The 14,966-nt window shown below is 42.0% G+C and overlaps 1 protein-coding gene across 4 annotated transcripts; it reads left to right on the top strand.

The window, feature by feature from the left end:
* Positions 1 to 1,046: 1,046 nt before the first annotated feature.
* shoc1 (shortage in chiasmata 1) lies at positions 1,047 to 13,171 on the top strand. Of its 4 annotated transcripts, none has more exons than XM_086206740.1 (28): positions 1,047 to 1,065; positions 1,391 to 1,470; positions 1,565 to 1,694; positions 2,498 to 2,588; positions 2,684 to 2,874; positions 2,961 to 3,123; positions 3,223 to 3,340; positions 3,418 to 3,559; positions 3,629 to 3,727; positions 3,886 to 4,015; positions 4,621 to 4,715; positions 5,183 to 5,422; positions 5,561 to 6,028; positions 6,528 to 6,737; positions 6,829 to 7,023; positions 7,149 to 7,241; positions 7,372 to 7,553; positions 7,675 to 7,747; positions 8,044 to 8,107; positions 8,358 to 8,533; positions 8,612 to 8,714; positions 9,286 to 9,397; positions 9,507 to 9,628; positions 10,335 to 10,422; positions 11,064 to 11,195; positions 11,336 to 11,485; positions 11,857 to 12,538; positions 12,615 to 13,171. In XM_086206740.1, the coding sequence occupies exons 2-28, from the start codon at positions 1,426 to 1,428 to the stop codon at positions 12,698 to 12,700; spliced, it is 4,380 nt and encodes a 1,459-aa protein (XP_086062866.1). In that variant the 5' UTR covers positions 1,047 to 1,065; positions 1,391 to 1,425; the 3' UTR covers positions 12,701 to 13,171. The 4 variants fall into 4 exon arrangements, with proteins under 4 accessions (XP_086062866.1, XP_086062865.1, XP_086062867.1 ...); XM_086206739.1 differs by having other exon boundaries at positions 1,059 to 1,105; XM_086206741.1 differs by lacking the exon at positions 1,047 to 1,065 and adding an exon at positions 1,072 to 1,268 and having other exon boundaries at positions 12,142 to 12,538.
* Positions 13,172 to 14,966: the final 1,795 nt, after the last annotated feature.

Raw genomic sequence — 14,966 nt, 5'->3', positions numbered from 1 at the left:
TGTGATACAGTAAGAAACACACCTTCCCAAACAGACACGTCACTGATTGCATGTCTCAGCCGTAAATAGCAGCATTGTCAACACACCAGCCTGACCACAGGATAATATTCTACCTGTCACCCGCATGAGAAACGAGTAAAGCTCAAATCCACACATAAATGTTCCTCACCACCCACCTTTAAGAGTCTATTTAGCTGGAATGAAAAGAGGCTCTGTTCAACCCATAAAGAGGGACTTCCAACCCAGCACAACAGAGTTCACTTTAGATCTCCATGTCTGTGTAATGTGATCTAGAATTACCTCTTCCAGAGGGATCAAGTCATTACTTTAATCAGATAATTTCACACAATAACTTGGAGCAGTACTGCATATTGTCACATAAATCACATCCTGTCCAGCTTTGCTATTTTCACTCCGTGGTAAATAGCGCCTCCCTGTGGACGGAAGCAATATTTTCCTGTGTGTCTAAACATTTTCAGAATGTTTTTTTTGTTGTTGTTGTAGATTTTTTTTTAAAACCAAAATAAGGAAACCACAACGTAAAATCTAAGAATACAAAAGGGTTAGGGTTAGTTAATACAATTAATACAGAGGTAAATAATAAAATAAATAGTCACCTACATTAGTCCAAAGCGGTTTGATAATCCTGAATAATGTCTCTAAGCATTTTGGCTGTCCGTGTGAACACATTTTACAAAAATGTGTTAATAAAAGTTAATTTATAATGTAAAATATTATCTTGTAAACGGTACTAATATACATCTTGAGGTTTTATTTCCCCTTACATCGCTACACCGCCTCCCCCTGATCGAATTTTAAAATAGCGGATTTTTTCTGATGTCTTTTTTACGGTTTAGTTGTGAATATTAGGTTCCAGCCTGCTATTAATGGTAAATTTTGCGTTGAGGAAAAAAAAATCAATATGAAAGCCCATTATCAACGATGCAAGTGAACATAATTTCAAATGTGATGGCATCCATAAGAATTGTACTTTTTAATTTCAAAATCCAAAGTATCGCATACAAGAGCGCATGCGCGACGACCGTCATATCGTCACAGGCAAAAGTGAGGTTGTCTTGGGGGTGGAAAAAAAAAAATTCACAAAGTAAATTTCCTCCCAGACATAAAAGACGGAATAATCAAGCTATGAGAACTCAAAGTTACTCGACAATCGCGGTTTAGAAGAGGTTAAACAACCTTAAAGTGTCAGCTCAACTCGCTAGTACAGAAAACATAGCTAGCTAGCACTTAGCGGCGCTAGATTTTAGGTATTTGTTGTTTTTTGTGATATGTGTCTTCAAATTACAAGTTTTTGAATATTGTATACCATTATAAAAATAATTAAGTATATGCTTTCATACCTGTGTTTCCCATGTCATTATGGTTGCAGGTGTGGGGGGAAAAAAACACAGCTCCCTGCCGGAAATGTTCCCTGCCGTCAGATTTAAAGCTCTGGACTATGTTTTTGAGGTGGGTTTGTGGCTTAGTAATTTTAACTCAGGATATCAAATTAAACATTTAACAAATATATCTTATTTTTCTCTCTATTTTTGTTTTATTTCAGACTACCACCAGTCTGACAGTAATGATGAACTTGCTGACACTGCCAACACCTTATATGACCGATGCCAGTGACCTTTACCCCCACGCTGGTGTCCTGGCTGAGGTCACCTACAGGACGCCCTGGACCAGAGGTAAACTGGGGGCCACAGTAATGACATGTTCATGGTAAACCGCCAACTTCCTTTGGTCAAGAATGCTGACTTTGAATGTGCAAAATATGTTGTTTGATGGGATGTCCACATCAAGATCTTGGATACTGGGATTTAATTCAGGGATTTGAGGAAGTTTATGGCCATTCCACAACGTGTTGATAGATGGAAGGGAACAAAAGAAAATCAAATAGCAATGATAAAAAGAACTAGATGAAGAAATGCCTGTACACGCACAACAAATGAATCACTGTATGAGGTGGGAAGAGAGCGAAAATTGAAAAAAAAAAGTTGCCCTGTTTAAAGATCGTTATTAGTTATTTGTGCACATTCACATTGTTATCAATATAATTGTCTTTCCCTGTGTCGATAGCCCTTCAATACTTTCAACCTGACTGGAAGTCTTGGTCATGTTGTAGCAAATATAGCGGGAAAATAAATCAACTGTTAATAGATGAATATAAAACTGAAAAAGGTTTGAGAACAAATTATGTGAAATAAAGTAGAGACTAAGAACAAAACAAATTGATTAATTGATTTTAAAATCAGGTATTTCAATCGTCATTTAGGTTATTAGATGTGGTTAATAAAACAGCCCTTTGTCAGGTTTCCTAGACACCAAACGTAACACAGAATTTGCTTTGATCCGTTTCTTGAAATAATCTTGAACTGACTTTTTCTGAAATGTCAAGATGATGTCAGTTTTTCCTCTCAGTAGTGAATGACGAATGAATAATTACAGCTCTAATGGTACATGTGATATATTTTATTCCCTTATATGATAGGAAAAGTGATCTCCACCAGCAGACTCTTGGTCAGTGGCTCCATTGTTGAAGACCTCAGAGGAAAGGAACAGCTAATAGGTTCAGTAGAAAGGTGGCGTCGCTCTCAAACCTAAATTGTTTTTTTGCGCGTCGTTTCACACCAGTGATACGGATTCATCCAGATCCTTTGATCATTTGCATTTACAGATTTACCGTCGCTCTGAGTGACGTGAAAGAGCCTACGGAGGTGGTTTACAGCTCCAATCCAAACTCACCGGACCTTCATGAGCAAGATGAGCTTCTTTGCCTTGTAAAAGAGTCAGAGGTCAAAGATCCATGTCAGGAATCATTTTTCAGGCTGCCATACGACCAGATGAATTCTACACATAAGGACGAAGGTGACCCAACACTCTAGTGTGTCCCTTTGTCACAGAATATTAAGAAAAAGACTCTTGTGACTGAAGCGTGTTTCCATGTTTCAAAGCTCTCCTTCTGCCAGAGGAGACGCTGGTTGTTGATTATCTGACACATTTTAAAAGACGTTTGCCCACGTTGGAAGCCAAACTGTCCAGGCTGAGGACTCTCCTGGTGGCCGACCCTCTGCTGAGCCTGAAGGGTGACTCCATCTCTGAGGAAACAATATTCAGGTGATAATTAGCTGCTCGTGTTAACCCTGACATGTTGTTCTTATTGCTCCTTCATGTTTGCGTCCTGATATTACATTTTGTTGGACTGCAACCCTCCAGGCATTGTGAATCTTATGAAAGACCTCATGACGATCAAACCAGTCACACTCAGACATGTGGAGACACTGAAGAGGAGTTTTGTAAAGTGTTACTGATGAAGGAGGACATTCATAAAGAGGTCAAACAGATTAGTTCCAAATGATTTTCTTCCTGTTTGATTTATTGAACTTATCGAATGATTATTTTCCGCTGTAGTCTCTACTCTTACTGGATGTTATAGACACCTTCAGACTGAGCTCTGGAAATTACGCTGGAATTTCAAGCATTCTTAGTCTTCTGACTGTTGCTCCTGAACAGCTGGATGAGCAGCTTCCTGTCCTGGATGTGCTACATAAAGGTAACAAGCAGATCGTTGTAGTTTAAATATGCACCGGAGCAAAAACACGATTCTTTGTGTCCCCTGCAGTTGAATCGGTGTCAGAGGACATTTCCCAGTATGTTGTACCTCAATCATCCCGCGAAGGCAGCAAGCTGGATGGAAACCCAATAGTCTCAGATTTTGCAGGTACAAATGTAAAAATGTACTTGTCACTTTAAAATAGACCATTTCAATTAAATATGTACCTTAAGCCTCCGTCAGTGTCTTTGAAAATGGTAACCCCTCCCTTGTGCAAGTATCGTGGTGGAAGCTTCCATAAACGTTGATCTTTATGTTCCTCCCAGAAAGAATGATGCTTCCAACTGAATTGGAGCTTGACGTGACGCTGATGAAGTCTCCCAAAGCTGGGGGGACTGAAATCAGTCTGTCCAGCTCTGAACTCCAGAGGGAAGATTTGTCTCCACTCAGAAGAAGGTGACTGATGATGTTACCGAGCATCCAAACTAGAAAAGACAAATCAACTCGCTGTCACACAACTACGTTTTGAAGTAGAATTTAAACAAGGGCAAAAAAACCTAATAGGTAGAGGTAACAGCTGCAGTCATTAGTTGAGTAAATGTGTGAATGTGTCAAATTATTTCAAGTAATAATGCCTTTATCCAATAGCTCATTTCACATTTAAGTATAAGAGGAGAAGAGAATTAAGGTTTAAGATCTCTGACTTGATGGGACCCTCTGAGGGTGAAAATCACTTGGCTGGTTGATACTCTAAATTGACTGTAGTCTGCGTGCTGTTTGTATTGAAACCAGTCAGAAAGATGAGACATTCAAATTTTTTATTTTCTTAATTTATTCAGTGCAAATGTTTCCCCAAGTTCAGCATTGACAAGCCTTCAGATCTGATCTGGAGAGCAGCAACAATGCTCTTTTTTGTTGTCCTCACATTGATTGATATTAATTGAAGTAGTATTTGTTAGGGTTCCATCCAGTCTTGCTCTGTATGTGAAGTACATGTAAACATCTGTAGCTCTACATGAATAAAACTGACCTGACACGGGACACTCATGATTGTCACACAGATGTTTGGGGTCAGCCAGAGCACAAAAGGAGATGGAGGTGGTTCTGTGGAAGGCAGAGAAGCACCCAACCTTCGTGCTTGGTTTCCTCTTGGCCGGTAAAAGCAAGATTTAGCTCGATGATTTTGTGGGCTGAAGGGTCGATTCATCCATGTGACATGATGAGACCAGTTTTCTAACCAATGAAAATACTTGTATATTTTCTGAAGTTCCGAAAAAGTGTTAATGTTGACGGCGGTTACCAAGTAAGAGTGGCTGGAAACGTTCTTTTAGATCTTGGGTAAGAAAGTAGGATATCAGCATCCAGTACTGGCTGTTTGAATTGAGCTCCTGAATTCAATGGAGGATCTCTAACAGTGAATAAATTGGATTATTATTATTTGTTATTAACAACAGTGAATGAGAAAGCATGTGTACTAGCATATCATTCTAATACATGTCTTTGGTAAAACAGTGAGTACTCGGTGTAAAGAATTCAATCATGATTACAGAACCGATCTCGACAGTGTGGAGGTGTCACTGTTGCTTGGTCAAATCTCTTTACTCGTGTTCTGTTTTCTCACAGAACCAGATATCTGTGAGGCTGCTGATGACTTCCAGCCTTTGTCTGAAGCCTTGGAATTAACAAAGTCAGAGAGACAAGGGTTTGTTATCGTGGATGAATTGATGTCACGGGCGGAGGGGGGAATGCGTTCGTCCAGCTCCCGCGAATTCACCGAGAACCTGAGCTGCGAGCTTCCGTCTGGTGAGATGGAAGAAATGATGGAGGACTTCAGACAACTGTCACCTGAGCCTGATTCGGAATGTGAGAATATTCTGTTCTCATTTAATCAGTTGCAACAAATCTGGGGTTTATTACAAGATAAGAATTTAATGGTCTATTCTCTTTAGACTTTTAGAGTATTTACCGTTGAGTGCTGTCGACATTTTTCCTCTCCTCCAGTCTCAGTCACTGTTGGGTCAACAAATAAAACTGAGTCACCTCACCTGAAGAAAACTGAAACTGCTACTTTTGATGCCGAAGCAGCTGCAGTGTTCTTCCAGAAAGACACCCTGGCTGATAGATCTCAGGAGAACTTCTCGACGCACACTGTCAACGCTAAACCTGTATCTGCCACGGACGACAAGATTACAGCCAAGATGTTTCCAGGAGTTCTGCCCATCTATTCTGCTGGTGAAAATGTCATCGGCCTCACAGGTAGAGACGTCTGCAAGAGCCAATCAGAGCGGAGCGATAACATAACTGAGCGGGACATCCCATCCAGGCTGAAGGTCAGAGACGATCATAGAGGCATCCTGGGTGCCAGACATCCACCACAGAAGCACCTGGACCCTCTGTCCACTTTCATGATGCTGAGGTCACATCAGATATCACCTGTCACTGCAGCTCAGAGCTGTGACATCACACCAGGTGACTGGTAGCATTGACTATGAGGATTATATTGATTGGATGTTCATATTCATGCAGAAGCACCTCTGACAGACTTACATTACTATATATCTTGCTAACATTTGTCGTTTATGCTGCAGCAACCAGCTATATTAAAAAACACCTTTTACTCTGGCGCCATCGAGTGGTACAATAGAGAATAACACTAGATGTAATCAAATCGAAAGCAAAAGAGCTATCTAACTCATGTTTTTCTATTGGAACGTGGCTTGAATGAACCTAACAATTTAAATCTGTGGGCTGAAATTAAAAAAGTAAAACTTTGTTTTAGATAAAAGGTTCAAAAGAAGATTTATCACAAAATTATTATTTTCTTTTCATTCTGAAAAAACATAATTTGGAGATACAAGGATTTTTAAAATTTGCAGAGCACTTTTAGACATTTAAATGTCATGTTTAATCACTTTTATTCAAAAGTTGCTAGATTTAATCTATCATCATCTCACACTCCATGTTCCAGCACCAGAATTGGACAAACAGCATCCCCCTTCAGAGCAGATACAAAAACCAGACCAGGGGCTGACATACATGAGCACTACAGTGTCAGGGCACGCTACCAGAGGGAAGAAAGCGGCCTGTCAGATGGAGGTTCAACTCATCAGACAACCTGTCAATCAAGCTGTCACTCAGGAGAGACCAGACAGCAGAGTAGTTCAAGTCCAAGCTACTGGTGCGTCACCTTCAGTTCAAAGATGAAAAGCTATGACGTTAGGATGATGGCACAGTAAATGTTCTTAAACCGCACATTGATCCCCTTGCAGACAGCCAGCAGCGAGCCTACTGGGAGCTGGTGGCTTTCATTGAGCCTCGTTTGTCTTCTGCCGAAAAGCTGAGGCTCAACTTACCAGCATGGAGGGACTTCAGCCGTCTGGCTCCGGACCAAACACACTTTCTGCTCAAACAGCAGGAGATGTTGCTCTGCAAGACACGAGCACAGAGCGGAGAGTTGGTCAGAGGTACCAGATGTGTTTGCACATTAACTTCTCATTTGTCAATGTACAGTGAAGAATCAGTCAGCCTAAGTTTAGCTGTGGAGCACTTTTCATAGATCCATGTCACCGCCGACTGTGTGTTGACGCAGATCAGGAGCTGATCTTCAACCAGGTGGCTGTGATTCACGTTCTGGTCATGGTCAAAGACCTGCTGCTGAAGTGTGACCTCAGCACTGCTGTGGGTCAGTAACAAGGTCACTGCAGTTTAATTTACATTTTAAAGTTTAACATCAATCATCCCCCCTCACTGTAATAAATAGCAGTAAGTTTGCACTACACAGTGACGCATGTACCCATCTCCTTTGCTTCAAGTGTATCTGACTGAGGCAGTCAAGACATGTGCGGAGCAGAATCTGGAGCAGCTGTCGAAGAGGCTGCAGATCATCCTCCACCTCAGTCACAAGAACCAGGAGTCCAACCTCAAACTGCTGGAGCTGCAGAAGCTGACGACTGTGTGGCTGCACAGCAGAAACACACAAGACACCATGGACAGAGTCAGTGTTGACAACAACTAAATGATTGCATTCAGCTTCATTTTGCATTGATAGTATGTACACGTTGGTCTTGTTCAAGGTTTAATGTCACTGCCTGATGACTGATTTGTCTTTTCTGTAGATCCTTTTCATAATATCAGTCGACTCCATTGACAGCAGATCCATGATCATCAAATGCTTGAAGCCCCTGACTGGTGAGCCACTGTTGATCACCAATACTTTGTGTGTATTAAAAACTAAACAGTGCTATCTTTAAGAAACTGAAGTACTAATCTTAAGTAGTTTTCTCTGTTGCCTGTAACAATAAAAAATAATCAGTATAGACAGTATAGCACAATCTTACTCAGGAGAGAACTTTTCAGAACCTAGGCTCAGACAAGGCAGCAAATTAAAACTGTTGATGAAATCGGAAATATAATGTGAACGTATATACATCATAAAGAAAGAATCTGAAACTCTGGGGCTCATATTTTTGTCATTCTCTCTGCAGCTGTAACTGCTGTTCATCCTGAGGAGAACAAGAACAAACTGAATGGTGCCAGTGTGGTCAGCAGGTGGGTTTAGAATATCTGCTTCATACCAAGTTCAGTTTTTGTTTTTATTGCAGGTTTTAATGGAAGCAGGGCTCATTATATTCACATCTATTTCAGTATTTTCTCATGTATTAATACATTTAATGGACGCTGGGGAGAATCCAAACGCACTGACAATGTGTTGAGTTAAATGGTGTTCAAGGAAATACTTCCAACTGCTGCTGTACCTTGAACAAAGTGTTATTTTCATACCGCCAATCTGTTCCTCTAGCGTGCACGACAGCGTGTGTGTGGTGGTGTATGAGCAGCATATAGGCCCTGACTTCCCCTGGAACATGTTCTCCCTGGTGATGGAGTACAACCGTCCCAGGCACTCTCCATGGGCCACAGTCTGCAGGGAGAGGAACGTCAGCTACATGACCTTTGACACCATCCTTCCTGACAGTGGTCTGCAAATACACACTGCACTAACATTGTTTGTGTGGCGCTTTCTGAGTGTTTAATGTGTTTTTTTCGGTTCAAAAGAGGAGAAAGCCTCTTGGTGCCTGGAGGACAATGTGCCCTACGTGTTGTTGGTGACAGAAGGACTCCTCAACTATCCACTGCTGCTGCAGATGCTGGAGTCAGAGTGAGTTCATTCTCAGTACATTGCGTTAAGCAAGTACACATGGCTGCCATGCAGCTACACAACCACCAAGTATATAACAGACCTCGGTAGAAACACAAGCAATGATATGCAGCATTAATACACATGAATATTAGTATGTCTGTGCACCATTGACAGATGTGGACTGGTGCGTTATGTTTTCAGACTGTCCACTATCTCAGGAACGCTTTGAGGAATTTTGTTCAAACTTAGATTCTACTGCTTAGAGAAACCATAATGCTGCTTAAAGTCTGTGACATGTTATAGTTAATTTACATGTAAATTAATAGAGTTGCTTGGATCTTACCGTGTTTATATACGTTTGATGACTCTTAAAAAGTATATTAACTTACACAGCTATTTCAATTTAAAAAGAGGAATTATTTTGGGGGTGTTTACCTCTCTTAATAAAAACTAAGCTGATATGTTACAAATCTCTACAACATATCTCTCAATAAATATGAACAGATAGTAAAACGTGTGTGTGTGTGTGTGTGTGTGTGTGTGTGTGTGTGTGTGTGTGTGTGTGTGTGTGTGTGTGTGTGTTTTACAGGTTTAATATAACTGTGCTGGAGAGGTGTCACTGTCCGTCCTTGCAGATGCTCGGAGGGACTCATCACTACTGTGTCATCACAGTGGATGAAAGCACTGCAATTATCATCCAGGTACAGAGGGTGGAAATACCTGCTGCACATACAGGGTACATAGACACTTCCACTCACATCTATAAATGGATGTGTGTGTGTGTGTGTGTGTGTGTGTGTGTGTGTGTAGGAGCAGGATGAACTGAGTCAGGAGCGAGCCAGTGAGGGCGTGGTTATGAGGCTGACCGCTCTCTCTCTGCAGTACAGCTGCTGCTGGATCATCCTCTACTGTCACGACAACCAGGGGGGCGGGTCAGTGACTACTAACATTAAGTTTTCTGTCTTTGTGAGGACACAAATTAGGAACCTTTACTCCCTAACCCTGAATACAGTCCTGTGTAATCTATTTTTTTTCTTCTTTAAGAGAAAATGTATTTGTGAAAAGCGTGCAAGACATAGCCAACACAACAAACAAGACAAAAAAAACAGGATCTAGACAACTGTGGACAATTGTAATTGTCCATTTGTGACGATAGGTGAGGTGCGTTAGTTTATTCAGTATCATAGTAAGATTCCAATTCCACCGCACTCGGTGCTAAACAGTTGATTTAATTTATTATCAAATCCTACAAATTCTTTCCCTGTTAACAGTAACAGAAACCATAAAACAAGAGAATTCATCGTTAGTCTGTAATTACTGGAAGTCCACCTTCCTGACATACCTCACCTCAACACTCAGTCCCTAAACTGTATCTGAGCCCAGGTGTTTTGTTTTTTTATTGTGTCTTAATCGTCAAATCACCTTGTGAAATGTTATGTTAAATGTTCTAACTCACTTACCAGCAACTTTGAACAACTGCGTTGCATAACTCGCTGCACAAACGTGAGTTTCTCAGTGAGGACTGAACGAACTGTCCTCCCTTAAATGATTGAAAACCGAAATCACAAAGACACCTGTGTGTTACACACATTCGCTCGGAGCGGCTCCTCATCACTTGTTCTGTGGATTTGACGGCAGGTACTCCAGCGAAGCCTTCATCAACTTGGTGTTGGTTTATTTGTCTCTGATACTGTTCCGCATGAAGTCTGAGGATCTAGAAGTCAAGGTACAACACACAGGAGGTCTTTATTTTCAGCTGCATGAATTAAAGACAACAGTCGGATGCCAGTTAAGGTTGTGTTTTTATGTCGTGGTAATTCTCAGCACCTGCTCTACTGTATATCACTATTCAATTGCTGCGAATATCGATTCATTTACGTGAAATCAAGTACAAGTAAACATGAGAATATGATGTAATATTACAGTGAAAAGGGCTGCACGGTGGTGCAGTGGTCAGCACTGTTGCCTCACAACAAGAAGGTTCCGGGTTTGAGTCCTGGCTCCAGCACAGGATCTTTCTGTGTGGAGTCTCCATGTTCTCCTGTTCCTGTGTGGGTTCTCTCTGGTACTCCAGCTTCCTCCCACAGTCCAAAGACATCAAGAGGGGACGAGGCTGATTGATACTCTAAATTGACTGTAGGTGTGACTGTGAGTGTGAATGGTTGTCTGTCTCTATGTGTTGGCCCTGTGATGGACTGGTGACCTGTCCAGGGTGAACCCCGCCTCTCGCCTGAAGGCTGCTGGGATAGGCTCCAGCCCCCCATGACCCTTAACAAGATAAGCCGAAGAAGATGAATGAATTACAGTGAAAAAAAAACAAACACACACACACAAAATAAACAGGTCAGTGTTAATGCTGCTGATCAGGTGCTGATGGTGTCTGAGATGTTGGAAGTAGCCAAGTGGATCAGCCGGATCTGCTTCCTGAGCTTGATATCCAGTGGCAGGGACGCCGTCAGCTACCTGGACAGAGACTGGCTGTGTGTGATGCCCTCACAGGTGACGTGACAAAAATCTCAGAGGGGAAACACATTTAACTGCACAAATACTGAACTGAGCTGTTTTTTTCCCTAAATCCAAGAGAAACACTGCCGGGTCAGTGTTTGGTTCTGTGTTTTCATTGTTACTTTGCCCTCCAGGAGGAAACGTGTCTGTTGCAGTTCCCCTGCATCAACCCTTTAGTCAGTCAGCTGATGCTAAAGAGAGCACCGTCGCTGCAGTGGCTCCTGGGGGCCACCCTGTCTCAACTGAAGGAGCTGCTCCCAGAGGTGCCAAGTAAAGTCTTGAAGGTAACATGAAATTGATTATCACCTTCTCTCGCTGTGTTGCCAAGTAAGAAGTATTACAACTTCTTGGACAGGTTGCTCGGCAACCAATCCCAAGTGTTGTTACTTTCACATGAGTGACGGTCGTCAACATGAGAAACCTGGCTGTTATTATTTTACCCTCCTGAAATTTCCCAGTTTTTAGGGAGCCTGTTCATCCTTGTATGCAGTTATTTTTCTTTCAGTGTGTCAACATCAGGACATTTCCCATCAGCGTGCTTTCTCTGTCATTTAAATAATAAACGCAGCTCAGTTATAACTACATTAAAGTGACTCAACAAAGACATTAAAACCACTTAACGAGCAGAGGCTTGGTGGTCTGTCTTCTCTCTCAGTTGTTCAGGGACACGACCTCCCTCTACTCGCTGGGCAGAATCGGCCAGTCCGACTCTCAGCCAGCCATCTCTGGGCCGGACCAGCAGCAAACCAGTCCCCCGAGCAGCGTGTGGACCACAACTGAACCACATACACAATTTTCCAATGACTACAACACTAGCTTCCTGTTTGGCTCTGAGCACGCAGACAACAGCTTCAACCCAGAGTCGACAGTGAAGGAGAACAACAGAGATTTTAGACTTGACCTGAGTGCTTCCTTCTGCAACCCAAGTGTTTCCTTCCAGATGAGCTGCACCAGAGCGGATCTGTGGACAGAGGAGAACAGAAACAGGGACGGGGTGATGTTATGTGGCTGGAGTGGCAGATCTGGAGCAGCAGGGAGAGTTGCTGAGAAAGAGACCAGCGGTTGGATCCACAGCACCACAAGCTACCCACACACTGCTCCCAACAGTCCTCTCTACACCACATTCAGTCACAGCCCCGTCCTGCAGCAGTTCACCAATAGGAGCGTATACAGCTTCTCTACAGCCAACAGCCACTTCCCGCTGCCGCAGGTCACGCTGCGGGGTCAAAGTCAAGATTCCCACTCTCAGCTTTGTGGGGGAGCTAACTACGGCCCGAAATGCTGGATGGGACAAGAGAGGAAGAGGAGGGGAGAGGCAGCTGGGCTGGATGGTACAGGTGAGATACTCTGTTATTGATCAGTTCTGAAGCTTCGAGTGTCAATGAAACATTCACATTGATGTTTGTTTTGCAGTGCTGACACCACCCAAGAGGGGAAGGTTGAGCTATGAGAGGGTGCCTGGAAGAAAGGATGGACAGACGAGGCTTAAACTATTTTAAAGATGTTTCGATCCGTAGCCACGTTGCTGAAAAGACGAGAAAATTAGTTTGTATTTAGTTTGAGTTAAGATATCCATTTTATTGAAGCTTTGTGTTTTACTTTTTTTTTTTCCTAGAGGAAGTGATGTTTTGTCTGATTTACCTGGAGAAAGCTTGAAAAGCCTGCAAAGTTAATGATTTACAACATTGAAACAACCATTGTTTTTTTTTCCAAGGAACTATTCTTTTGTCCGTTTCATGTTTTCTCTTTTAGTGGGAGAGAAAAAATGCAGCAACAAATTAAGCTGTAGTTTAGCGCAGTCGTGACACAATGTCAAGAATATTTACATTCAGCTAAATTGTAAAAATAAAAGACTTTGTTACATCATAGTATTTATTACATTATTTGTTTCTCAAGTAAAAGGTTTTCCCCACATAAAGGAAACTCATTCGCATTCGTTGTGTTAACTCAGCACTGAGTTCTGATTCATTCAAATCAGTTTCCAAATAAAATTTTAAAAAACAAACCGCGTCTTTTTTACTTAAACACCACAACTGTGTGCACATTTGTTTTCTCCAACATATGTAATTATGTAGGTGGATTTTCTCACTAAACTGACAAAGTCATTTTAGCAGCTTCAGTCGCGGGGCGTTTTTTTTCCCCCCTCTCGTTTAGTGAAGCAATCCCCTTATCGTCGTCTCTCAGCATGTGGAGAGAGTGCTTATCTTCACGAGCCAGCAGAGTGAAGCCAGCTCCCCGAGGAATGATCCCCAGACAAAGACGACCCGGGGGACATCGATTCCAAGCCTCCCTGCCTCTGGACAGCCATATCCGACACTGACTAGCCACCATCAATAACCCACCAGCTTTCCTTTCCCCCCCTCAACATCTCTTTCTGTCTCTCTGGCCTCGGCCTTCTATCAAGCACCAGCCAAACAAAGAGGCAGACAAAATGGTTTGTTTTTTAATGGCTCAGGAACAAAAGCTGTGGGCAGAACGGTCCGAGGAGTCCCAGTGTGGATGCTCAGTAAACAGTAGTGTGATGGTCCCTGACCATGCTTCAGCCCTGCTTGAATGGGATGGGAGACATATTGTGGGAATGAGCAGGCTGTTTAAACCAGAACCATCCATGAGATCTGGATCTGACTCAGCTTCAGCTGTGGAGTTCACACTGCTGTCTTTAATGTCAGAACGCAGTTCGAGTTTTTGGGTCATAGATAACAGTAAAGGACAATAATGAGAAAACCTATCAATGCAGAATATGTACTATTAGCACAATACAGGACAATAAATAAGGTGCCGTGACCAGTAAAACTGGTCACCCTCGGCTCATCAACCAGTCAGTAAATGTCCAGTTTTTCCAGTTACAATCTGGACTTCATCTTTAACATTAATATGATATTTTGGAACTTTCTACATATGAGGATGAATAACATCACTACTACTGCTACTACATCAATGCACTATTTAGCAAGGAATGCTATATCGTTGCATTTTATCTAGCTAGGTTAAATGGGCTATCAGATTGACACTTAAAAAAACATAGTGTACTTTTGTCGTGCCAAATAGTGACCCTGCATTGATGTTAGGGAAATTAGGTAATAAGTCATTATACCTGTAATTAATGGTTTATAAAATGTTTACAACGTGATAACACACACAAATTTATTAATCCTTTATGCAGGGAGACTTCTTGTAGCGTGGAACTGAAATCTAAAATCATACCTGTTACCCATTTTTCAAATTACAGGTTGCCATTTGCCATAACAGTCCAACCATCTATGGGATAGGTGTCTTTTAATTCAATATCAAGCATACAGTTTGTAATTAAAGTTGTGTGGTCAAAAATAAAAATAAAAAACTTAAGAGGAAATGTATCTGAATCTGAGTGAATTAAATCAACATGCAGGCAGTGACAGTGACAGGGAGGGAAACCATAAAAGATTTAACTTTACGAAGTGATGGGGAAACCATTCACTGTTTTGATCTTCTTCTTTTGCTACATGAAAACCTAGTTTTCTTTCAACACAAAGTTGTATGAATTGAATGGATAATATATCAGGAGGAACAACTCCTACGTCAAAGAGATTCAAAGGAAACATGAAGGACGCTGTTTCTTTCATCCAGGTGTACCTAATAAATTGGCGTCTGAATGTGATCTGCACTGTAGGTGCGATGAAGGTCAGGACTGGTCGGGGTATCTGCGGAGACTGGATGGAGCGGCGGCGCCTGGCCTGCAGGTGCAGCCTCTTGGACGTGCAGCAAGGCCTATGAATGGTCGATTCA

Source organism: Aulostomus chinensis, chromosome 6 (genome assembly GCF_037954235.1).
Source record: "Aulostomus chinensis isolate RoL2024-O1b breed Wild chromosome 6, RoL_Achi_v1.0, whole genome shotgun sequence".
Lineage (NCBI taxonomy): Eukaryota > Metazoa > Chordata > Actinopteri > Syngnathiformes > Aulostomidae > Aulostomus > Aulostomus chinensis.
The sequence above is the reverse complement of the archived record's forward strand: the minus strand, read 5'-3'. Positions and strand labels throughout refer to the sequence as shown.